The sequence below is a fragment of the Hyalella azteca genome, unplaced genomic scaffold, assembly GCF_000764305.2.
Source record: "Hyalella azteca isolate HAZT.00-mixed unplaced genomic scaffold, Hazt_2.0.2 contig3349, whole genome shotgun sequence".
Classification (NCBI taxonomy): Eukaryota; Metazoa; Arthropoda; class Malacostraca; order Amphipoda; family Hyalellidae; genus Hyalella; species Hyalella azteca.
In genome coordinates, this window is record NW_025933600.1 from 150626 (window position 1) to 178229 (window position 27604).

Sequence of the window (27604 nt, forward strand, 5' to 3'; positions counted from 1 at the left end):
TGGCTTAGCTCACGTGACCTGCTCGATGATGGTGATCCCGATGGAATCGGAGGAACGGGTTGGTGATGAAGATGATGTGCTCGGCTTGGTGATGTGCTCGTGGTTGCGTCGTGAATTCAGACACCGTGGTGAAGTTATCCGAGCACGATATTGAGAGTTGCAGTGACACTAAACTGAATGTTACAGAGACACGAGATTGATCACTAAATTGAATGTTCCAGAGATACGAGATTGATAACTGAATTTAATCTTCTAGAGATACGAGATTGATCACTGAATAAAAGTTAATTGAGTAGTTCACACTTCACAGCAATGTTCACTGAATGTTCACGGATGAGCGTCGGTAGACAGGGACGGCGTTGGGGCACGGCAAGATGGCGGCATGCGAGTTGGCGGGAAAACTAGCTTGGGACGCCGACAGAGATGCTGGCAGAGACAGTCAGAGTTGCTGGCAGAGACAGTCAGAATTGCTGGCAGAGACAGTCAGAATTGCTGACAGAGATGCTGGCAGAGACAGTCAGAGTTGCTGGCAGAGTCCGAGTCAGGAAATTGCGCGTGATCTTGAACTTATACGTTGCAGGAAACAGGCTGTAGGTTGCCGGATGCAGGTTGCCGAAGTTTTGAAACTGCGAAATAAGGCCTTTGTTAATACGCTATTCACATTTCACGACACCATTACACAAATAAGCTAAAGCCACGTGAGCTATGTTTATAATATGATAAATACGTTAATTTGATACGTTAGTTAAATTAAATTATTGAACTTGCAATGACTCCGACTTCTGAACTAACTTTACTCTTACGCTTAGCACATTGAATGAGAGTTATTCTACGGCAGAGTAGTTTCTAAGTTAGGGAGCTTACGTGAGAAAGATGTTGACCGCTCGAAGTCATAAGGCAAACAGGCCGTTAAGATTTTGAGGGGCTATGAAAGAACCAGTGAAAAAGAGCTTTGGATGTTGCCATCGACTGAGCTGCTTTCTCCGAAACTCTCGTGATGATGTTATAATTATTTAATATGACTTAAAATGTACGACTTTAATGTATATTGTAATATTGATGTTAGTATGAGAAACATAAAAATTAGTTATAGAATAGAATAGTATAGAATAGAAGTGTCGGCGTTGAAGAAATAGGCCCATGGCCTGTTGCCGATTCTTGAACTTTTCTTGACTTGATTCACAAGGGATCCGGCCTTTGGAACCCGATCTTTCCATAGCTGACGATTGATTGAGATAGCTGCTGGACTTACTGCCTGGTCCGTAATTTGCTAGGCATTTTAAGACTGAACATATATGCTCCTGCATAGCTTCGTCTAGTCTGTTTTTGAAGATGTTCATACTCGGAGCGTCAACGATGCTATCAGGGAGGCTGTTCCACATGTCGGTGACTCGAAGCGAGAAGAAATTTTGTCGCATGGATGTGTTCCAACGCTGTTTTTTTAGTTTATAGCCGTGGCCCCTGGTGTTGGTTCTTGTTTCAAATTCTAGTAATCCTTCTGGGACCTTGTATAAGTCATGAGTATACTTGTATACTTCAATGAGGTCCCCCACGCAGACGTCGATAACTGAGGCTTGGAAGCTTCATAATCTTCAATCTTTCCTCATAGGGTTGTTTATAGTATGTTAGTGTGAGAAACATAAAAATTAGAGATATGTTATGCATAATATTACTTCTATGTAGCGAGATCCGCTACACATGGCCTGTTGCCATGGGCCACATCATTGTTGCCATCAATAAATATTGACACATCAAAATGTCTAACATAATTTCGACTCAACAAACTTCAAAATACAACAAATGTAATCCCGCAGCTAGCAAGAAACTGCAAGAGGTAAAAATGCAGGGGTGAATCGTGCTCGCCAAGCTTGTGCGTTTCCACGTTAGCCGCGTTGCTACGCCGCCATGTTTGTTGCACACCCGCGCCTTAGCTTACTCTTTCGTTTCTACACGTTTGTATTTTTTGGTGGCAATAGAGAAAGAAAGAGCAAATCAGAAAGGATTAAGCTATTGTCAACAACTTTTTCCTTCAACGAGAGACCAGTATTTAAGTAAATTGATTGACAATAACGATGTTGATCCCTACGCAGTGCAGGCAAATCAGTGGTGTGCAGATTTTGCAAGTCTGCCTTCCGTTTCACACCGTTATTTACTAAACTATCTGGCGTCAGCCAACACACCATGCAAGAATTCAAGGCATTCAAGACGTCAACTGCAACAACACTGTCATTGCTGCCAAGGTGAAGGTGAGGGGAATGGATCATGACAATGTAATCTGATTCTTCACATTCTTGCTTATGTAACTTATTTATTGGTAAGAAACAGATTTTGCCCATAGAAAATATATAGTATCGTGTATCATGAATATTCACGGCTGGTAAACTGATATACGATACGGAAAACGATACTATATAAACGGCATTCACGGCTGTTAAACTGAAGAAACGTATTCCATTGTCAAGTTTTCTGTTAAATTAGTCGTGAGAATTACTAATGCATGGAACAACGGCGCAGTAGCGTCCCATCTTGCAGCAAAAACTTCAAAAAGAGACATGCGCAGTAGATAGAAAATGTAGGCAAAAGCTAGCCGGCGCAATAAATATGGCGGCCGATCCCACAATGCATCTCACGATTCGGCGCCGTGACGTTATCCTTTTGAGGCCGATAGCTTGATAGATAGAATAGCGGTGCCAGCGTTTATTAGGCCGTAGGCCTGTCGCCGATTCTTAACATCGCAGAATATTCGTAGCTTCTTGCGGTCTTGAACTCACAACTATATGCTCCAATGTTTGCTTTGCTTAACCGCTTGGCCTCCTCATCAATCCTGATCAGAAACTGACGCTCAGAGCTGGGATCGAACCCGCACCTCTCTGCTCCAATCTTGATACTCTGAACTGCAACCACTGGGTAGTTATCGGAGGTCATCTGTCGGTTGTGTGTTATTCTTGAGTGTCGAGGTTAGAATAAATTTACCATTATGAATCATTTATTCATTGAAAGATAAACATGACAGCCAACTAGCTAGAATTTAAAATGATCTAAATAACTAAGTACATGATCGTCGGGATAGGTAATGGGCTTCAACAAGAGAACTCTGGGAATATCTCTACAAAGAAAGAAATTATCCTGATGAGGTCCGATAAGGTGCCTGTACATGGGGACAGTACTGGCCGCCAGTTGGTCTGCCGCTTGAACTGTCCACGTTACTGGCCTCGTGTATAGGGGTGCGCAGCCGCTTCAGTGGAATGTGCCCGAGACGCAGCCGAGAGAAATAACGATGTGTTGTTTTATTCGCCGACAATTGCGGCCAGTAGCGCTGATTCAGCCATGGTGAGAGCATTTGTGCCGCTCTTTTGAAGCATCTTGGGTCAAGTGAATCATGGCTTGTTTGAACGATAATGGTTCTAAGAAGAACCCAACAAAGTGCAGTCCAGACGATATTCAATATTGTTCTTTGAGATATGCAAAAAATATGAACTAATGTGGAATGTTCGCCATGCTGGTTGCTACACAAAATGAAGAGAGAAACGAGTATTTTGAAACTGGAAGAAGACCTTATTAGTCAGGGTTTAGTTGTTCCCGACGTTGCATTTTAAGGGCTATAATAAAGAGTATAAAAACAACGTGTAGACTTGAGTTAGGTGATCCCACTTTCCATTTTCGCATACTTCACTCGATGGCTTCTAACGACGCACTGGCGCTGGCGGGCACGAACGAAAAGATATCCGCACCTTATACTGTCCTCGTGTCTAATTAGCTTACTTGCCGGATAGTCACCAAGCGGCCGACATTTACCAGATCTACTTGCCGCCAGCACTGTCCCCGTGTACAATCAAGCACCTTTAGCAACGCTGAATTTGTATCTTTACACCAATCTCAATCATATTGTAGCAAAACAATAATACAGAAAATCAACACATTCAGGACATATTACAACAGAACAATATCTTAACCATACCTCGGCAGATGCCGATTTCCGTTACACAAAACCTTGCAGTCAAGCCAAGAGCTAAGCAGCAGAAAGATTAATGCTGATAGGGATTATCAACTACATTACCTATACTGGAGTAGCAACACTCGACAAGATGTAGTAAGCTCTTTTTTTTGTCTCATTTAAAAAACCGCGCATATTCTTACAAATATTCCGACCATTCAGTATCTGTAGATCAATGACCGCGGTGCGAGAGGCGATTTGATACTAGGTGAGCATACGAGTGTGTATAGTCTAGGATTGGGCATGTGATGGTGCTGTTGGTGCCCGTTGCATCTTTTTTGCTGAAATTACAGTTTTTTATGGCAAAAAATTCAGCATGCACAAGATTTCAGCTACATTCATGTGTGTTGATTTGATGCGAGGGAAGACGACACGGTGAGTATATAATCAGGGTGGCTGCCAGGATTCTGGGACTTGTAGTCGAGGATTATTTTTCTTGACCGTGGTGCTGAAAGGATGTGTGAATGATTTGTGTAAAGAGCATAACGACGGATCTACCCGAATTTCGGTAGAGGGCAACGAAGAAATGCCCGATAGGAGTCTCGTAGGACCCGACAAACAGCTCACGCTCGTCATGACCCTTTTAGACGAATCGCTCTAGGAAACTTCCACCTCAAGATGCATTCGGTCTACGTCACCGGCACAATATCCACTTTCAGACTGTTTCTACTATTAATCGATAGTTAAAAAAAAAGTTTATCGTAGGATATTATCCATGCACTTGTTTAGGCTAAGTATATTTTCTTGACCTTATTGGCTTTCGGGGACCCTGGATTCTTTCTAGTATGGTGGATTATAGCTTTGTATATGTCATCCTCGATTCGAAAGATTTTTTATTATATGCAGAGGGAATATTTTTATGAGCTTGAAAAAAATGTTATACTTTGACATAAGATAGAGGGTTAAAGAAAGCAGGCAAAAAGATGGCAAGATCTTGAAAGATCGGGAAAAATCTCCCCGATCTTTTAATTAAGAAGTTAGGCACTGGCCGTATAGGTTGCGGCAACTGACCATGGTCTCATCCATGGTCCATGATTTTAAGGTCCATAAACGAACAATGGTTTTTGGTTGTAACAAAGCGCCTCCATGGGCAACGGTTTTGTCGATGCGCTTTGTTACAACATGTTCAGATTTGAAATGCCTATGCTCCTTATCGAACCCGGTGGAAATCTAGTAGCTTCTTCAAACTATCGCCAGTCATGAAAAGATCCGGTCAAATGACACGAGTTTATATCTATGAACAAGGCACGAAATGGAAAAGAATCGGCGACAGGCCACATCAGGCCTACACTTCAGAGCCGACATCACTATGTTATGTTATGTTATGACGACTAGCAGGCGTGTAACACACGTAAGTGTAGTTACTAGCGGTAACAGACCTAGTTTACTAGCGGTAAAAAGAGTCACAGATTTTTAAAATCAACAATTTTATTAAATATTTTAAAATATTGGAATCGTAAGTTTATTATAATAATGTAATGGAAACGGAGCTTGGAATAAAGCGAGATACTCGATCAAGCATTTTCAAACAGTGCATCAAGCAATTCTGAAAATACCAACAATGTCAGTTCAATATCCACCGAACTTACCAGCAAGATTCTATTGTACCTCAAGAACTTCTCGACACCTGTGACTGCATGAATTCAAATTTGGACGACTTTTGTCCTGGATGAATCACAATGGAAAATTTCTTTACTTTAACTTAGTGCATTTCTTATATTATCATATGAGTCACGGAATTTAAAATTATGATTAATGTAAGTGCATTTTTCATTAGATGAAATACGAATTTTAAAAAGCTTGCAGAAATAGGACTAAATTAAAAAACGCAATTTATAATTCAATAGACTAAAGGCCCAAAAATATTAAAAATTATGAACTTATTTGATAATAATAAATTATTCTACCAAATCATTGACTACATGATTCATTTCTAGCGTGAAATATAGCAGAAAACTAGTCAAACATGCAACTATTTATAAGTACATTAATCATTATGATGCTTTAATCTATTCAAATTGGCCTTGTTGTCGAAATTAAATAATTTTTCTAAGTTTGTACGCGTCCGTTATTGCAGAGCTTTGTTTTCTTGAAATTACGTTTTGCACGGACAACAAATCAGCGTGGCAGACACGATTTAGAGAAATGATAAAATATCTGGTAGTTAAATCTTGTCCTGCATCGTCCGTTTCAACTAAACTAGATTTGGACACGCGTTCACAGTTCGTTGCTGGCAGTTCCACCATAGAGCGGGTTCTGCATTTTCGCAACGGGATCTTTGTAGAGCTCATTGGTCTGTTGAATAGATAATAATAATAATTAATTGTAATATACACACGCACATAAAACTATAGAATAATCATTACGCAGAATATTTTAGTAGTATTTTACGCGTAATGATAAAAATTTCAGCACAGAGCTGCTTAATATTATGTCGAAGTTGAAGGCAATCATGCAACTTCAAACCATTCAACGGCAGAACTGGAATTAATTCACTTTCCGTTTATCTCTAAGATGATCATATTGTTTGTTCAGTCATGTGAGGTTATGTGCGCAAAACTCAACAAAACTTATAGAATGTATTGAATGATTAAAAATTTAAATTTGTTTCATGCACACATTTAAAAACTTCAAACACGAGGTACGGTGCATTTGTGATATAAACTTGGCGCCTTCATCATATGGTTTGAAACATTGAATTTCATTAACTTGATAAGTATGAAGCAGCTGGCTTTAGAGAATTAACGACAATAAAAGATGTTTAGGTGTTATTGCACAAGATTGTCTATTACGATTTAAACCAATATGAAATTTTAACGTTGTATTCAATAACTATAAATTGCAGACTTCACTGGGATTATTGATGTAGCCTCTTCTGCAGAAGAGGTTACATCAATGTCCATCATTGGGTTATTGCCAAATGCCCATCATTGGCAATAAAGACATTAGAATATTATACATGTATTTTCGGTAATATTCAGTCAATTGGTTGAAATTTCACCTGTTCTCTCCATTTTTCCGGAGTTTGCAAATGCTTCGAGAATTCTTCGACTTCTTTAACATTTGCCCGCCATCTCTTGCAGTAAATGATCGTCGGAGCGAGCAGGATGAGCAGCAAGAGCCCGGCCAATGCGCCAACGACGATGTATACTGAAAAAAATATAACTTAGTACTCACTGCAGTGAGTGACAGAGAGCGCATTTTCTCGTTGACGAAAACGTGAAGTCACGGACGGACAGACGGACGGACATGGCGAGCACAATAGAGCATTTTTTCCATAAATGAGAAAATGCGCTAAAAAGTTAAGTGATTCGGAAATTCTGAGATGAAAAATGTCCGAGACCCGTTGAATGGAATGCTAGAACGTGAAAATACTACGATTATATTCATTTGAAAACTGCCATGCACAAAATGAATGCGAGTTACCTCAACGACATCTGTTTTTTAATATATAATTTTTCAATGGTCAAAATTAAATCTAACGAAACGGTTTTTTGCAAATGCCATTTGGTAAAATTATGTAATATTATTTAAGATTTCCTTATATTAAAAGCTTCCCTCTGCAAAAATTTCTACCAAGCCCGCATAAATATTGCGAACGTAATCGATATCAGATTATGTAGGTTGTAGTAAATAACAGTTTAAACTCACTGATTTTGTTATCGTCAGTGCACGCGGCGTCTTCATCAATGTAGTAGACCTCGTAGGCTGTTTCGTTTAAAAGGACATACCAGAACTCTTTCTCACATTTCCCAGTGTCATCTGTTGCTTTACACGAGCTCTTGTCTTTCAGTTCATTGATGTACTCGCCTACGGGAGCAAGCATTGCATTAGCGATAAGAAAATTCAACAGCTGTTATAAGATCTTTTAGAATGGTTTGCGAAATGTGAGAAAAATATTTCAATACTGATACAAGTAAATTTTTATTCCAATAGGTGAGAAAAGAGAAGTAAATGACATTTTTCTGTGACCACGTTTCAGGTATTTGATGATAACAAACGAGTTTCACGACGTTTCGGTTAATATTTATAGATAAAGAAAAATAATTTTGATGCAGTAACATCATTACCAACGATGTTACTGCATCAACGTTAACAAATTTATGAAGGCACAATCAACGATAAGGAAGCTAGAACGAAGGTAATGAGTAGTAGCAAAGGTATGGTTGACATTTATAGCATAAAATTATACAATCAAAAACTCGCATTGATGGGATGGAAATCATTGAGGGGAGTACCCTAACCAAATTTATAGGCATGCACGAGCCTGCATTAGGGCTGCCTAGCACTCGGGGAGCATGTAAATCAGCTTCTCTATGTCCGCTTCGGCTCAGGGTTCGAAGGGCAGTCTAGGCAGCTTGCTGGCTCGGTATGGCTCGGCTCGACCAACCCTTTTCATACTCTTAGTCGACTAAAGTCAGAAAGGAGATTCTGACCAGAAACTGATATCTATTGGGTGGCCAAGCAGACCCAGAATAACTTTGCGCCGAGTGTAGTGACTTTTTGGCCGAAGCCTGGACGGCTCCCGAATTTTGTTAGGCTAGTTTGACAAGTCTGATTGTTAGATACACAGCACACGCGATATATTTAATAACATATAACATTACATTATTAACCGATTTATTTGAACAATTAAATGAAATATTTTTCACTCACGTGTGACTATGGTGTAATTAGTGACCAGATGGCATTTTCTCGACTTGCAATATTGCTCTTTGTTTGTTTCTTTCACTTTAAAATTCTTGTATTTGTTGAACCACTCGCATTGCAAGCACGGCATCAGACTGTATTCTCCGGTGCAGAAGTCTCCACAGTCCTGAAAATTTTTTGCAATATGTCATTTCCATTTTAAATGATTTGAAACAAATTTACAGATTAAATGCAAACACAACACAGTTTTTGCCATTATATATTATTCATAATGCCTAAATGTATCGCTTGTAGAACATTGAAGCCTCCATATATATGCTCTTAAAAAACAAATCTATAGAGGTCACTTCTAATATCGAAGATTAATCAGCTAGCTCAAATAACATAAGATATTACATTTCTTTCTTTATGCCTCAAGTTATCAAAAATGTAAATCAAGTCCCGTAACATTACAATAGGAACATTTTGCCTCAGAGCTTAAAAAATATCTGGTATATGGTTTGAACGATTTTGCCGAGTGAATTCGGAATTAATTATGCGGTGATTGGTTATGAGAAATGATTGCTAACCTTGCAGTACTGGCAAGTGTCGCCAAAGAACCAAAAGTTGTCATCTTTTCTGTCGCACACGCACGTGTTGCACTCACAACGGCCTCTGCCAGAGCACATGTCTCCTGATCCACCTGAAAAAATTTGAGCAAAGCTCATTTATTTGGTTTAAAAAGAAATGTATCAAAAGGAAATGAAAGGTTATCAACTAATTTTATACATCATCTAAAATTTGACAAAATTTGATATTTTTTAGCAAAAAAATCCAAATAATATCACATTATGGCCGACGTATTATGGACGAATTAAGATGCATTGCATTCCTGAGAAGTTGCAAAAAAATAAGAAACCTGATGCGAACAAATAAACGTGGTGCCGACAAATTGAATCCAAAATAAAATCTGTTGTAATACATAGATGTTGTAATACATTTTCTGATTCAGTATACATATATAACATGACATAACATAGTGAGCGCTAAAGAGTAGGCCTGATGTGGCCTGTCGCCGATTCTTACTTTTCGTGACTTGTTCACAGAAGATCTAAAATCGTGTCATTTGACCGTATCTTTTCAAGACTGACGACAGTTTGAAATAGCTATACTAGGCTTCCACCGGGTTCGATATGGTGCTATAGGCATTTCAAGTTTGAACATATATTTTTCCATAGTTTTATCTAGTCTGTTCTTGAACGCGTTCATACTCGGAGCGCCAACGATGTAATCAAGGAGGCTGTTCCACATTCGAAGCGAGAAGAAATGTTGTGTGGACAAGTTGCAGCGCAGTATATAAATAGGATTATATATATATATACTATTCAATGATATATATAATGATATATATCTAACTCTCACCGAGAACATCTAAAATAGGATGTTACAAAAGAATTTCAGAAGGTTCGGAAAAAATTTCTGTCGAGTTAACATTCGATAACACTAAATTATTTTTGGCTTTGCAACATTACAAACAATTAGCATTAATAAATTTTCCTAGCTAAATCAGGTATTGTAACGAATAAACTAGATCTCAAAGTAATGGTTCTACTAATTGTCAAGTCAAGTAGCTTTTGACAATGCCTTGCCCGTTGAAAAGTCGCCGTATATAGTAGCCTGGATGAGTTGCAAGACTAATCGCATTGAACAAATGCATTGCTGACAATTCAATAAAATAATAAATTCAATGATTTAATGCCAATAAGACACACGTCTATCCATAGATTTTGTAGACCGTCATTATTTCCGGCAGTTGGAACCTTGCTTGGCGCCGATAATTCCTTTTTATTGCCTTAAGGTCGATTTTACTTGTTACATTCTAGGTTGTTTTCAAGTGATGCATGTCATTTATCCGAGTTTTTTCTTGCAATTACCATGATCAAATTAAGAGGGGTGCGCGACCCTACATTAGGGCCGCCTAGGACTCTGGGAGCACTTAAATCAGTTTCTCTATGTCTGCTTCAGCTCAAGGTTCGAAGGGTAGCATTTGGGCAGCTAGCGAGCTCGGCATGACTAGGCTCGGCCAACTCTTTTCATACTCTCCAGCGGCTAAAAAGTCGGATAGGAGATTCTGACCAGAAACTGAGTTCAATCGGGTGGCCAAGAAAACCCAGAATTACTTTGCCCCGAGTGTAATGACTATTCAGCCGCAGCCTAGATCCGGTCCCAAAATATTGTTTCATAGGGTATGGGTTTCTCATCATATGCTACGTGTTTGCCGTGGGAGTTTGGTCAAATATCTCCATTAATGGTCTGTCTCATGCGAAATTTTCATATGAACTATATGTTTTTGAGTGATTTTCTCACTTGGATAACATCTTTCCGTGGCTGTAGGACAGTTGCAAAACTTCCCCGTGCGCGTCGGGTGGCATGTGCAGTTGCCGCACCGGCAGTCGCCATGATTGTAGCACAAATTGTCTTTCGTAGGGCCGCAAGAAAAATCGCTCTCCGAGCACAAAGTTTCGCTGCAGTACGAGTGCTGTCAGATAATTAAGAAATCAAAATGGTAATGCAACATTTCGAGTCCTTCAATTGGTATTTCACTTCTACTATCGGGAAAATTTAAGATGGGAAACTGAAAAGGAAAGTACTTATTTGTTTCTTTGTCCTCTTGCCATAAGTTACTATATGTGCGAAATTTGTAACAAATCTTCTAAATGAGACTTCTGAATAATTCTTACAATATATATTCAAAAACTAACAAATCCTGTCAACCATTCATTAGATTGAGAAACCCTTGATTACCCTGGATATTATTTAAATTGTTGAGAGATACTGAAACACCCAAATTACAGTTTGGTTTTATGATTTCTGAATCGAACTTTTGCATTAAAATTAACAAAAATTAACTCTTGAAATGAAACAGTGTTGTTCAATGAAAGTAACGATATTAGACGTTTTTCTTGATGAGCTATCATCATTACACAAATGACATGTACAATAAACAAAATTAGTATAATTTTTCAATTTTAACCCACATCATCGCAAACTTTCACGATTCCGTGCTCTCTTGTACTTTACCGTGCTTCCGCTCTCCTCAAACTGATCGCACAAGCACTTTCCGCAGACGCAGCTCCCCCTGCCGCTGCAGACCGCGCCGGAGCTGTCCGTTATGCACTTCTCGTTGCTCTGCTCCGAGTCCATGTTGCAGCTGCAGTTCGCGCCGAAGAAGCCCCCTTCGCAAGCACACGTTCCGCACTCCAGAGTACCACGACCGCTGCAGCGTGCAGAACTCACTTCTGGCTCCTGGTAGAGATTATAAGACGATTACAAACAAAATTTCTTACAAACTTGCTCTTTCGTGAACATTTATTATAACTTAGTCACGCAGAAGGCTAAAAATCTTTACGATATATAGCAAATATGATAAGTAAATCATGATGAATAGTTGAACTTATTTTAGTGTTGCTCATTATCACAATAACTCAATAATAATAATATATCTACACCAATGTACATAGGCATTTTAATTTATTTGTTCTCTTCTTTATTTTGGCCAGCTCGTCCACCGGATTATTTTGGTGCTGGGTTTCTGCGCCGTGCCAGGCTACCCTGTAACGCCGGGCTACTTTGTTGTGCCCAGGGAAATTTGTCGCTTCGGTTTATATTTCCACAATGTATTATCCTGTTAATAAGTTTACTCTTATGCGCTGGCTTGCTTTCCTATGCCGGGTTAACAGACCATTTTGACCAGTCACGCTTGGTTAACCTACCGTGTTGACTCGCTGACTTGCGTTACACAACCTCTCGAGCAGAGCCGAGTTTGCAATCAATTTTTTAGAACGTTCGAAAATATAATTGTACAATTACCAAGAAAACCTGGCTTGTGATGTCATATAAACGACAATTAAGAGGCTAGTCTCAAAGTTCTATCCCATTCAGCGTACGGAAGAAAATATCTTCCCTGAGCGTCCCCATTCTTCATCATAAAATATGCGGCAGATAAATTAGTTACCTCACACTGGCATGTACACAGGAAATTCACGGCGATGGTGGCGTTGATTTTGGCATTATCCCTGGGGTGGATGGTGAACATTGTCTTCTTGGGTTTATCGGAAGGCGGACATCTCTTCAACTGTAATTAATAAAATTAAATTGACGGATTGAACTTTTTCGACGGATTGAAAATTGAACTTTTCATTCTTCAAAGTTACTTCGTAAGGTTCCACAAACCGCTGGCATGAAGTTGCACGTCGCAACAAAAGGCAATCGTAACCAAAAAGAGAGCTTAATTGAGTTACAAGCAGCACAAGATTGTTCTAAATAAAAGCTTTTGAGATTTTATAGTTGAATAAATATCATGTCTAATGATTGTTTACAGTCGTAACGGTATCGCTCACCTTGATGCTGACAGTAATTACTCCAGAATTGCCAAGCACCAATCCAGCGCAGGTAGACCCGTTGCCTTTAGGGCACCTGGCGGTCAGAGTTACCTCCATGTCTTCCTCCGGGTACCCAGTCGCTACCATGTCGTAAGTAGTCGTGATTTTCTAAAAAATTGAATATTGTTAGCTGGTTTGATTTTATTGAAATGAGTGTTACGTTATCGTTAATAAATTACTTATAGAAGGAAATACGTATCGTGTAATATATTATTTATCCTGTAACGAATAGATTGAAAATATCTAAGTCGTTGATATTAGCTTTTACTTAATTTTTAATTATTTTTAAGACATTTCGTTCTCCCTCATTCAATGTCAAGTAGAATGATTTTTATTTTTAGTGGTGCAAAGAAGTTAACATTATTTTTCTCAAAATTTAAACGATTACCGATGTTTGGCTGATGATGAGATCCACTATGTTGGATGAATCCTCCTCAATGAGAACGGTGCTCGATAGCTCCACTTGCTTGCTCAGTGCATCGTACAGAGCTTTTGCCCTCTCAATTACAGCAAAAACCACGTGTACTTCGCTCGAGTTCGCGGCTCTCGAAATCTGGGTTGTGAGAAATTATTCGTACAATCACTCCAAAATCAAGCCGTAAAATTATTTAGTCTAGTCATATCTATTCATAAAATAAAATATGTACGCGTACTTTGGTCTGATTTAATGATTATTTTAGAGTAAGGAAAACCAAATGACACAATTTTTGATTAATCAGAGCTTGTTCATAATAATGATCGGGGACATTATCCAAAAGGAATTGTTACTTTAGCCTGCCTCCATCACATACAGTATATACAGTACAACCGAATAATGTAGTGAAATAGTCGAAAACGTGTGAAACACTCAACATTTACTTGATTACTAAATGGAATTGATTTTGAAGACCTGGGTATCCTTTTTACTTATTTAAATTCGCTAAACATCTTATCTGTTGGACCAATAAAGAAAAAAATCAACAAAACGTCGCAATTGTAGTTTTAGTTCATAAGTAGCGACATCATCAAATTTGTCTAGACCGTGCCAACACTTTTTAATTAACTCGGGATGAGTTTTGAGACGCATTGCGAATGACTAGGCGAAATGTTCTCCTTCAATTCAGAACCATCCCGATGAAATAATAGCTAACACTTCTCAGATCGTTCGAAGAAAATATGAATTACATATAATAACGATAGAAACAGATAAGAAAAAAACAAAAACAGATCGAATAGAAACATAGCAACGCGCCTTGGCAAGCGTAGTCAAAACTTTTATACTTTTATTAAATTACTATACCTAAATTTATTTTGAAAAGCCACTTTGTAAATTTTCTCAAGGGTAATTTTCATAAACTCAAAGTGCATCGCACAAAAACAAGCTGAATCTTGTATCTGATAATCACCTGATAAACGCTGGGGTAGTCCAATGTGAGCGCCTCCGTGTAGACTTTCCCTTCTCGGTCCATGTGACAAGCTCCGTCGTGAGGTGCCGCGATTCCGGCCAACTGAAGAAAAAGTTAATGCAATGTAATATTGATATTTTGAAAGCACCAAAACGAAATTTTGTCGTATATATAGATTTCAACTTGTACAAAACTTTGTCTCACTGCGAAATTTAAAACGTTTTCATTTACGGTCTAATCATGTACATTGTTCTTCTTTCCGCGCAACTTCATAAATCGTTCGGTAAAATTTAATTTAAAACTTTCTTCACTGTTTTGATTTTATCCCGCATTTGTGTATTTTTAACATGAATGTTTCCACGAATTATTAAGGGGGGGGGGTAGACCCTCCAGAAAAACTTCCACATTTACTAACGGATCTTTCTTAAACTTCACACATATATGTAAAACCAAAATAAAGGAACATTTTGTTCGTATGATTTTTTCGGAAAATTCTAAATCGTGTCATCAGATCTAAAATCGTGTCATTTGACCGGATCTTTTCATGACTGACGATAGTTTGAAGTAGCTACTAGACTTCCACCGGGTTCGTTATGGTGCTAGGCATTTCAAATCTGAACATACATTTTTCCATAGCTTTATCTAGTCTGTTCTTGAACGCGTTCATACTTGGAGCGCCAACGATGTCATCGGGGAGGCTGTTCCACATGTCGGTGATTCGAGGCGAGAAGAAATTTTGTCGCGTGGAGAAGTTGCAGCGCAGTTTTTAGCGCATTTTCTCGTTTATGGAAAAAATACACTATTGTGCTCGCCATGTCCGTCTGTCTGTCTTTCCGTCCGTCCGTGACCTCAAGTTTTCGTCGACGAGAAAATGCGTTCTCTGGCACTCACTGCAGTGAGTACTGAGATATATTTTTTTAGTTTATAGCCGTGGCCCCTGGTGTTGTTTTTTTTATTAACGAAGCCCGATTTTTTATTTTTGCCTTAGTTTTTTACACGCATTTTTCCGTTTTCTTCAAATTTTTCCCCCTCCCCCATTTTGAATCCGAACTATGCACAAATCTAAAACTAGGGCGTCGTTACTCGATATGTATGGTCTTTACAAATCGAATGGTATATGTCTCATCGCTGTAGCTTCAAAACTCTAGGAGGAGATAGATTTTCCGTGACAATAACTTGGAATGTTCAGGAGAGCGCGACAAAGTTTCGCCCGCATCGCAATTGGCACTCAGTGTAGCAAGGATACGAAACTAAACGTTCCTGGAGCTTGATTCCGCTCAAGGATGGTGGGAGTGACTACATGCGCACCTTCTCATTCAACGCCAGGCGGGCTACTGAGCTGCACCTCAAGCAAACACTGTATTTATAGTGCTGGGCAGCGAATAAGCTCCTATCTAATTTGTTAAAGAACTCCCCCCACCCCCCTTTCATGATCTGTCGTGAAAGCATAAATCAACGTACACAGATGGCAATGGTGTAAAAAAAGTGTAAAAAATGGTGTAAAAAACCTCAGTACCTGAAATGTCAGCTTTAAGATGAGACTAGAAACCGGAAAAGCCAAATCGAAAATTTTAGGGTATACCCCCCCTTGAATAGTTTGACATCTTCTTATATTGAACGTTGCTATTATTCCAATATAACGATTTTTTACGCATGGCTGAAATGAGGCATGCTTTCTTCTTGATAATTGTGGCAGGTCTAGCTTGGAGTTGAGGTATTGAAGGATGCACTGTCTGCTATCTTTTGTATATAAGTTTTCCCTATAAATCAGAAACCAGCCACTGAATTGACGGGTTACGTGTGGGAGAGTTACCGTCTCTAATTGAATACCAGGACAGCCTAATGATAGACGAAAATTCTTCACCATGCAAATTATTACGAGTTCTTTGATGATTTCCGTACTGACACTGTAAAGACAAACATAAGTAAATCAAGTAAAGACTATCAGAAATATTCTCACTGGAATACTCCTTATGGGTCAGCGATGGCCAATGGGCCTGTAAATGAGATCATCATTTAGCTGTTGGTGGGTAGCCGCTTGTTGGGAATACCAGCAGCCCGGAGGATATGGCACACTCTCCGTTGCCCACCCCGCCATCGCCACCCAATCAGCAACGGTTCTCCCCCTCCCTCACCCCTTTATTCACAACAAGGAGGACATTGAGGTGCAGGATGGTAAAAGAACGCCGCCCTGAATCCATTCGCCACAGTGATACGGCAGGCGCCCGCCCCCAAACGCCTTCCATCAGTGCCAGATCAAGCCAAAAGTCAGTCACGAGATGCCTTCCGTTATGTGGTCAAAACCTGTTGGGTCAGCGACAGTGCCACCACTCGTTTGTCCTCGATCATAGGGACTTAGGAAATTTCCCTAGATCGTTAAGAGGTGACCTAGGAAGCCGCCATATGGTACCTGACAAAGCACGAACACCTTCGGCCAACCCCGAGTCTGACGTAAAGCTGCTCAGTTTCAAGGCCAACTCCCCGAAGACTGATACCGTATGCATACTCGTGCTGCCAGATTGGTCGACGGGGCTGAGTCCCCCCAGGTGCGGATTAGCACGACCCCCGCGGCCTGGTTACGGAGCCCTCTCCGCAAGGAGATACCACAGGCAGCACAGCGGCGAAAGCTTGGTTATGAGTCCCCCTGACCCGGGTCTTATGACTGGTGCATCCTCACACAAGCAATAGTTAGAGCACACGGGCTGGCATACCTCCCCCCGAGGTCTCCCAGGCCATCGGTTACGGCGCCAGTCCGAGTGTAGGTCCCGTCACTACTTGCGTGCTCGCTTCAGCCCGGATACCGTACTTGGTCAGCGCCAGCAATTGTCAGCATAATAAGCAACCATAATTAGCCTGGTGGGCCTTTCGGCCTGAACGAGTCCAGGCCCTGCGCATGCCCGCAGTCCAGGTAAGGACTTTGACCGCCATAATCAATAGGTCCCCGTTGGTTAAACCCAGGGTCTTCAATGCCCGGACCGAGTCTGGCGCCCAATAACCTCGCCAACTCAAAGTCGCCGAAAACAAGGACACCTCGCTCGCCCCGGAGATGACAAGTACGCCCTGCCTAACCTGGAGGGTGTCATACTTGGCAACTTTTCGGGTATGAGCCGTGGTTAAACAGAAGCCGCCGGACACCACCTGTGTATCAAGCAGAGTGGCGCCGACATCCCCAGGCTTCCATATCACCATATCTGGCTTGCAAAATGTTCCCTCATAGGGCAACATGGGTTTTTGTACAATCGTATAGCCTCTGTGCCGCAACCAACCTGAAATGAACCTCGTCACCTCATCGTGACGCTTCACCCGTTAACCATGCACCAGGGGGCAGGCCTGAGACATGTGGCCAAGTGAGGCAAATACTCCACATGTCTCGCACGATGACAATGCCTCATTGCCCGGCCTACCCCTCCTACAGCGCAATGGCGTAGGGAGGGCTGCACACCTGACTTTCACGGCTTTAATGTAATCTCCACCGTTAAGCAGGCGCGTTCATGTAGAGACCCGGGAACTACCTCGGGGGAAGCCGAGGCTTGGGGCACAGCCCCTCGACCGTCGACGATATTGCCCAATGCTATAGCCCACGCTGAAGTCCACTCAGTAGTTGTACGGGTACATGCTCGGACAACAGGAACTCTTGCCGACACAGACATTTGACAAGCCTTTTTTGCTTGGCCAGAGGTATTCGAACCAAGAGACTTGATATACCCGTACCGCTGCCGCTACCCATAGATGCGTGCAGCATTGCGTCAGGAACATCGGTCGGGAGTTTAAGCCATGCACGACAAGCTACCCGAGCACGTTGATCCATTCGGTACAACTGTGTTCTGTACACTTGTCCCAGGATGAGCATATGCGTCAGCCTGGGGATCTAGTGGTTTATCAACAGAAACAGTCGTTGCTGGGGCTTCAGAGTGGAGCTGCCGCTCACATGCCGCTACCAACAGCCGTCGTGATAATAAAGTTTACCAATTGGTTGAGTACAAATTTTGTCACTTGCGCAAAAGAGCATGGAAATATTTGATCGAATTTCACTGAATTTGATTGAATATGGAAACATTTGACAACCTTGCCATCGCCAGCGTAGTGGAAAGCAGCGTCTGTTGAGAAGAGGAGAATCTTGGCCGCCTCATCCCTCCATCGAATTTGTTCTTTGCATGCCAGGGCCTGCAGCAGAGCGTCGAAACCTCCCTCTGGCGAGTCATCGTTCGCCAACACTTGAGCATCACCCACTACTGCCTGTCAAACACGCGGTTAAACATGCAAATCTTAAAAGCATCAAGCAGGAGAAATGTTTTTAGAAAAACCGGAAAATTAAATGGTTCTAACGTCAAATCCTGAATATTCATTACTACGCGAACTGACATAAACGATAAAGCGGAACTCTTTCAGTGTATTTTCTCGAGCTTCCTACATCCCATTTCATATTCTGAACTATATTTAGAAGGTACATCTAGAATTTCAGAGGAGTAGTGACATTTTATTCATAGCAATGCTACAATAAAATTGTAGTATTGTTTTGAATGGTGTCATGATCAATCGGTGTTTAATAATCATGTGAAGCAAAGTGAAGGCATACTAAATTTACGATTTTCCATTGAAAGCAATTTAAAAATGATTACTTCTCTGTCTCTGGTCGTTCTAATTTTAGGATCTAGAAACCATTGCATATTTTCAAATAAAACATTGCCTAAACATTCTTGTGCGGTATGCCGGTATCGTACCTCAATGTTGTGTATTAGTACCTGAAATGTTGCGCTATCGTATCTCAAATGTTGCAGTATCGTGCCTCAAGTGCTGCGGTATCGTACCTCAAAGGTTGTAGTACCTTACCTCAAATTTTACGACATCGTACCTCAAATGTTGCAGTATCGTACCTCAAGTGCTGCGGTATCGTACCTCAAGTGCTGCGGTATCGTACCTCAAAGGTTGCAGTACCGTACTTCAAATTTTACGACATCGTACCTCAAATGTTGCAGTATCGTACCTCAAGTGCTGCGGTATCGTACCTTAAATGTTGCAGTACCGTACCTAAAATTTTACGACATCGTACCTCAAATGTTGCAGTATCGTACTTCTCCAGCGCCATGGCGTTGCAGAAAGTCATAGACACATCACATTGTTTGCTGGTAGGTCTGTGCTGTCTATGCCACCGAAATACAAATTTGTTCATTAAAACCATGTGCAGAAGTCAGAATATTCAATCAAATGAGCGCAAAAATAATTTTCGACAAAACGAAAGAAATGTTTTGAAGTAGAGTGATTTCGATTATTGTCAGCGAGCAGTTGTAGTTAGATTAACAAAGGCTTAAATACATCACCCAATGAAATACGTCAATCCCCTGAGTCTTAAATCCATATATCAGTTTTGAAGACTTAACACGCACTAATTATTCCAAGATGAAAAAATATAAATAACAATTTTCTGAAAACTTTGTATTGTTTTCAAGAAATTTACCCACATAAAAGTTCACTTGCTTTACACACATTCTCGTATCACTTACCCTCTGATTGTTGCTATTGCATCTGCGTAAGGCAACGTGTCTTTGTCCACGAAAGTCCCGAAACCAACGTTGAAGCTGAAGAGATGTTTTGTATGACCTCTCAATAATTAATAGTAATATGTACTTTTTTTAAATATTAGGCCTCATTTCAATTAATATTGATATTGGAATTAATATCTAAGTGCTTCAGTAATATTTAGTGACAAAAATCAACATGGGCTTAAAATTTCAATTTGTTGGGCACGATTATCTGCACAAACGATTATCTGCTATCATCAGTTTAATTTGTGATGAACTTATCTGAAAAATATTTCAGTGTGCGTTGATGGAGATGTTCGTATGGAAGAATTTTTCACTGTAAGTGGCTTGCAGCCCGTTTGTCTGAAAAATTTCTTACTCGCTCGTGTGATTTTTGATCTCCTCTCCTAGTGTGCTTGCCAGATTTTTGACACTTTCCAAATCATCTTTCATGCTCGAAGAGATGTCCGTCAGGTAATACAAATCTATCTTAGGTGCCGAGGTCACTTTCAGGATCAGAGGAACCTCCACAGTGTCGCCTGTATGGAAACAGGGGGCCAGGTAGAGGAGTATGGGCAAATTCAAAAGGACGGCCATGCAGGCGTCTAACGGACAAAAAAGTTCAAAAATCAAAAGATAACCAAAAATTACTCGCCTCATGAACTTGTAAAATGTAGAACTATGTACAATGTCCATTGAAAACATAGAATGTCAGTTCAGATTGTTTTAGTCTTATTCAGCTGGATTAAGACCAGTGACTAGAAGTTTATGAAAAATCCAAGTAGGAAACTGATTAGGCTTGAATGAAATAATAAATTACCGTGTATTTATATGACGAATAGACTTGTCCCTATTGAGGAAACTTACTTGACCAACATAGAGGCAAGCACAATAAATTTATTTTAATAGCTGATACTATGAGAATAATTATTAGGAAAATAAGCTCTATTCGTTCAATATCGAAAACAAGTTTAGAGAATCACTCGTTATAAGACCAGAAAAATTCATGAGCGATTGAAAAAGATGTTAAATTATCAAAATTAATGAACTGATCTCCACGTAATCCGAGGACATCCTGTGCACTGGCGATTTCCTCACCGCTTCTGATGTCAACACTTGTACTGTGAGGCGTCAGCGTGGCTCGTACGTATTTGTTGGCCGGGATTAATTTTCTATCGCTCCGGTATCCGCTCTTCAGTTCTTGCAGTTTGCCATCCGTGCATTTGTGGAGCTCGTCAGGTCCGAGGCAAGCACTCTGCACCAGCGATAAAATAATTAAAAAAATATAATCATACTACGAAATGACCGACATGGGAATTTATTTATTGAATAAATAGAGAAATTACGCATATCAAATATGATACATTGACTAATTTTACAAAAATGATTGAAATACATAGCAATCCGACCATCTAATTATATATATATATTCTAATTAACTGGGTCAACTAAACCACCAGGCAAATATAACAGCAAAGAAATGCCCATCGAAGCCAAATGATAAAGCTAAGAGCCGCATTCACTAGCTTCGACAGTGATGGAGAACGGCGAAAGTAAGCGAGAAATAATCTCTTATTGCATCAATAGAAGCAACATTATGTGCACCATAAAATTGCTAACTAGCTATGGACAATAGTCCGCAAGATGAATTATGTGTTTTCAACGAAATTTGCCGCTGTTATGAACTATTTTTCCGGCTGGCAGTGCATTGATCTAGTTTTGGGAAACTGACTGACGAAGAAATGGCCTTGTTCAATTGCTAACGCTTTCACACTAAAAATTTAAAAGTAAAGAAAACTCCACAAAAATTCATACTTTCTTTATAGAAAACATTTCAGGGTCATCAGTTCGAAAATTCTAGAACAAATAAATAAGTAATTAGTAGTCAAGATTACAAAACCTAAACGGTAAAACCTATCTATTTACAATTTCATGTGGGTAAGAGCTAAAAGCTGAATTTAAACTAGGCATCTGTTTAAAAATATTCAATGAGTCTAAATGCGTGAATCGGAACCACCGGAAGTGGAATATAAAACATTGAAGTCACTTTCAGAAAATGGAACATCTCACTGCCCGGCGTGAGCGCGCACAACCGAATTAGGAGGGCGCGATATTAAGTGACCATTCTAAAGCTCCTCCCCTTATGTTCTGCGACCCTAGAATAGGGATTGCGAGACGTCATCCCAACGTACGTAGATGCACATCGTGCAAAACTATATTTAGAAACTAGGGACGCTCGCATCTGCATAGGGAGAGTTTCTTGGGGCGCATGCCGGAGGCCAGCTTTGCCATACTTCACACTTAGTTCATCATCCTTTCCATAGGTAAGAACGCTAGAGTGCATAACGGCCTATGAAGTCAAGTGCTCAAGGCCATAGCGCCGCACACAACCACAAAATAAGCTTGCCAAAGGTAAACATGGTCATGCTGCATCTGGAGGGACAGCGTGAATAGGTTAGGCCAGAAGAGTTTAGGCAGGAGTAGGTACAGCCGGATGGGGGAACTGGCTGCTTATGAGCGAGCATGCTTTAGCAGTGGCTGAAGACCTACGGCGCTATTGTCTTTCGGCAGTGTGTCGCTTGTCTGGATTACGGAGTTCAAGCGTAGTCTGCGGCTTCTAGTTCTGAGGCTGAGTAAAGTTAATGCATGGTGAAACTAGGAGTTGGATCTAGGGCTTATTTTAGAGTAAAATTTGTGGCCTACGGCTGCGCCCCCGAAAATAAGTTATAAACAGAACCTGGATATTCCCACCTTGGGCACAGCGTCTCTGAGGCACCAGTTACAGGTAGGAGCCTCGATGCACTTGGCGCAAGTCTCGTGCGTGTTGCAAACACTTGACGATTTGCTTGAATCAATCAACAACAACGAGCAAAAAACTAGAAAACTTATTCGATAGCCGTGCGAGTTTCTCATGGTCGCCATGGCACCACAGATTGTGCGTCGAATTATAAATTTCTAGAATAAAGTTTTTATACAAATCTGAAGAGTGGGAAACTTAATACAAATGTCGGTTCAATCTCACGTTTTAGGCAATTGATTTTTAACTTGAACAGGTATTGGTTTAGATCAATATTTCGATTGAAGATGATTTATTCAAATTTGTTAAATTTTGGGACACGCATTTGTATTAAAGTTTTTTCAACATTGTTAGTGAAGTGAAATATTACAGGCAAATATTACAAAATTTTTTGTAGAGCAAAATTAATTCTTTGTGGTATGTTAGTAGTTACAGTAGTTGAACATGGGCAGGTCATTCTCCAACGAAATATTTTCAAACCTAAACCTAGAGACGACACAGGAGCCAACTCTACTTGATAAAGGAAAATTACTCCTTCAAGCAAAACTTGTTTAAGAAGAAAACAGGAAAGAATTGCGACTAACTTCCGTTGAAAGGAAATTACATTCTTAAGTATTGACACCACGGCACTGTTTCTTGTGCGAATGAATGTTCCTTTTCAGAGGAAATCTAGAAGCTTTCTGACGGATGTATTCTTTTTCAGATAAGGCAGCCGGGTTATCAGGCTCCACGAGATAAGAAGTCAAGCTAACTGATTAAGATATTGCAAGTGTGTAAGTTTATGGCTCCGTTTCCACATCACAAACATTTATTTTGATAATTTTTCATTCGATTAATTAGATAATCTGATTTTACATTAGATTTCCGTTACCTAATGCATTTACTGATACATTTAGTGAAGGTTGCGCTCTATTCATTAGACTCTATGCTATGTAAAGAAACCCCTATTTTCTCAAATCAATTGGAAAACCAGATGCCATTCATTGGATACGACTGGCTGGGGAATATCAGTTCTTCAATCTGTAGGAAGCCTGCCGTGCAGCCTCCTGTGCTACCGTCCTTTATTGTCCGATCGAATTGTAACTTTACATTCAGGTGCACCTGGAATTTGCTCATAAAAACCCTGTTCTCAATTATTGCTTGGCAACCTTGTTTCCTCTTTTATTCTGTGCAAAACCACCAGCATATGTCCGGCCCGTGTTATATGCAGGTCAACCCTGCAGCGTCGGGTAAGTCAACAACCCTGAATTAGTTTGCCACACTGTGTGTCCCTACGGTTCGGGATTACCATGGCACCCCTTATTTTTACCCTGCACAGTTAGTAGAACCTTGTGGCACGCAGGGACTACCTTGTTATGTCAGTGATACCTGCACGTTATCACACGAAACCTATAATGTAAAGCAGTGTTATCCAGCAAGTTGTATATTCTCGTCTGCACTTAAACTAGGCTCAACTTTCTTCGTTATTACAAGCGCTCCTAAAGCGAAATTGATGGCGCTTACTCCTCGGAGTCGTTTTCTGCATTTTGGCGTTGTAAGGGATTGCAACAGGACTCTTGAAATTTATCGTTTGGCGTTTTGATTCACTTTTGACATGACCTCGTTTAGATGCGCTTTGTATTTCGTCATTGTATGGGGATCCCACCACAGAGGTGCGTGTAGGTATTATGTCTAATTATTCATGTGGTAGTCATGTATACATATATCCAGTGGTTTATATAGGTGACTATGAATATCATTACATGTATTAATCAGTTACTTATTTTTTGCCAAGTTGTCATTATTCTGATTTGTTAGTGTCCATAATTTGTTTATTCATGCATGTTCAGAAAGGCTCCGAAACGTGAGGCCGGAGTTAGTAGAAGTGCCAAGGAAATATACGGTTTATTCGTTTGAATTCTCGTATCCGTCATTTGTTTATTAATATAGTTATTTATTAAAAGTTTGGGGAAACCGAGAGTTGGTTTGCTTATTTATCGAATAGTCCTCAACAGCGTATAGTGGCGTTAGCCATGAATAGGCCAAATCTGGCCTGTCACCGATTTTAGCCATTGAAGTATTCTTTCCGATTGCTGCGGTTTTGAATCCGCAACTCAATGCTCCAATTTTGCTATTCTCAAACAACCCTACCACCTTACCGATTTTGACTATAACGGTCACAAAATACTGGGGTCGAACCAGCATCTCATTGCTCCAATCCCACTATTATGATCTGAAACTGCTGGGTCACCCTGTCATAAAACATGCTCGTAAATGCATGGTCGTACAGTATAATCATGTAATATCAAAATTAAGGATCAATTGTTGCATTCAGTTTCCCATATTTCACGATCAAACTATTTCTTCAATCCATCCTCTGAACTTTAACCACTTGGTCACCCTGCCAAGTAAATGAAATTAATGCCGACTGGAATAATTATCTGCGACGCATCGCAATTTTAAATGTTAACATACAAATATTACTATGACAATAATATAAACATTGGATTCGGACCAAATAAATGGAAACTCTTAATGGTTCAGATACTTGCTATGAATGTATTTCCACTTGCATTATTCCATCAATGGTAAATAGATCAAGGCGGAACTGGATAAAAAATTCTAATTTTAGGTTCTCTAGTAATGCCTTAATGACTCTGAAAAAATGATAAAAAATAATACATGTAATAATAGTGATAGCAGTAATAGTAATAATAATGATAATAATACTAATAATAATAATAATAATAATAACGATACTACTACTACTAATAATAATAATTACACTAATAATATTAATAAAAAACATGGGTTTTTCAATAAAACCGGGTGGATTGGGCAATTAAAATAACTCCTTGGTTTTTTGCAAACATGGTAGAAGACATTGTAGAGGAAATATATTTAATTTATTGCTGTATACATAATTTTTAAGTTGCAATGTATTAGGTTTAGGATTTGGTTTTTTCATTTTTAGTTTCAATCACCTTAGCCGTGACCTCCAGCAACATTGCGTATTACCTATCATTGTGTCTTGTGTTCTTGCCGTGGAGGTACGTTAATCGATAGCCCTGTGATTATATTTGTGTTTGTTCAATTTTAGAAGTGAATAGTTTCGTGTTATTGATTTTTTGTGCGTGTTAATTTGTTGGTTTATTATATATTCATTCTCTAGTTAGTTATTTCAAGCGTTATTTTTGTTCTATTTCAGGAAGGCCTCGATGTTCGAAATTGATATATGAGCCCAAGTTATGAACTCTATATTTGGACGTGATTAGTGAAGTGAAAGTGAATGAACGCCCTTTAAAGTCAAGTTGAAGTCAGGTTAGGATTAGGGTGTTAGGTTTGTTGTGTTTTGTTTCTATTTATTCATTGTTAATTATATTTACTTGCAACTGTTGATTCATTGAAGAAAATCCTTGGCCTTGAAAAGTTTATTAAAGTCTTGAAGAACGATCACGTGCTATGTGTCGGGGAGACGTCAGTTTAATAAGAGATAGTCCCCTCACAACATCATAAAGTTTAAAATGAAAACCCAAGTTTCAAAGAATAGAATAGAACAGAATAGAAGTGTCGGCACTGAAGAAAATATGCCCATGGCCTGTTGCCGATTCTTGTACTCTTCGTGACATGATTCCGACACATAAGGGATCCGGCCTTTTGAAACCGATCTTTTCACACCTGACGATTGTTTGAGATAGCTGCTGGACTTATTGCCTGGTCCGTAAGGTGCAGGCATTTCAAGACTGAACATATGCTCCCGCATAGCTTCATCTAATCTGTTCCTGAAGGCGTTCATGCTCAGAGCGTCAACGATGCCATCAGGGCGGCTATTCCACATGTCGGTGACTCGGAGCGAGAAGAAATGTTGTCGCATGGATGTGTTACAACGCAGTTTTTTTATTTTATAGCTGTGGCCCCTTCTTGTTTCAAATTTTAGGACTACTTCTGGGACTTTGTATAAACCCTGAGTATACTTGTATACTTCAATGAGGTCACCACGCAGACGTCGATAACAGAGCCTTGGAAGCTTCATAATCTTTAATCTTTCTTTATTAGGCTTGCCTTTTAATCCCGGAAATATCCTTGTTGCACGTCTTTGAACACTCTAGACTAAATTTTTGTCCTTTTCTAGTGTTGCAATGGTGACCACACGACGTTTACAAACTCAAGGTTCGGGCGCACGACAGCGATAAATAACAGCTTCATCGCTTCTGCATCTAGGTACTCGTATGAGCGTACGATTAGTCCAAGTCGTTTATTGGCTTTATTAACTTGTGCTTCAAAATGCTTCGCAATAGTAAAATTCTCTAACAACTTAAAAGCAAAGAAAACTCCACAAAAATTCATAGTATCTTTAATCAAAGAAAACGTTTCGGAGTCCAGCTCCATCGTCAGTTCGAAAATTATAGAACACAGATAAATCAGAATTAGTACAAGTCAAGATTACATAAAAAAACCTAAGCTGCAAAACCTACCTATTTACAATTTCAAGCGGGTAAGAGCTAAAAGCTAAATTCAAACTAGGCCTCTGTTTAAAAATATACAAAGATTCTAAAATACGCAAATCAGAAACACCGGAACTGGAAGCTGACACTTTGAAGTCACTGTCAGAAACTGAAACATCACACTGCTCGGCATGAGCCCGCACAGCCGAATGAGGTGGGCGCGACAGTAAGTTACCAGTTCTACAACTCCTGCCCCTATGTTCTGCGACCCTAGAATAAAGATTGCGAGACGTCATCCCGACGTACGCAGATGCACATCGCGCACAACTGATGATGGAGCTGGACTCCGAAACGTTTTCTTTAAAGATACTATGAATTTTTGTGGAGTTTTCCTTGCTTATAAGTTTTTAGTGA

General features: G+C 39.9%; 1 protein-coding gene across 1 annotated transcript; it reads right to left on the bottom strand.

Moving 5' to 3' along the window:
- Positions 1-5423: 5423 nt before the first annotated feature.
- Positions 5424-22975, bottom strand: LOC108667781 (integrin beta-6). The gene is made up of 17 exons (XM_018154851.2): positions 22721-22975; positions 21068-21224; positions 20349-20508; positions 19952-20026; positions 19501-19591; positions 18516-18686; positions 14451-14552; positions 13454-13618; positions 13024-13173; positions 12639-12758; positions 11705-11929; positions 10991-11162; positions 9214-9326; positions 8651-8810; positions 7646-7804; positions 6996-7144; positions 5424-6289 (listed from the first exon to the last, which is right to left on the bottom strand). The coding sequence occupies exons 1-17, from the start codon at positions 22889-22891 to the stop codon at positions 6212-6214; spliced, it is 2418 nt and encodes an 805-aa protein (XP_018010340.1). The 5' UTR covers positions 22892-22975; the 3' UTR covers positions 5424-6211.
- Positions 22976-27604: the final 4629 nt, after the last annotated feature.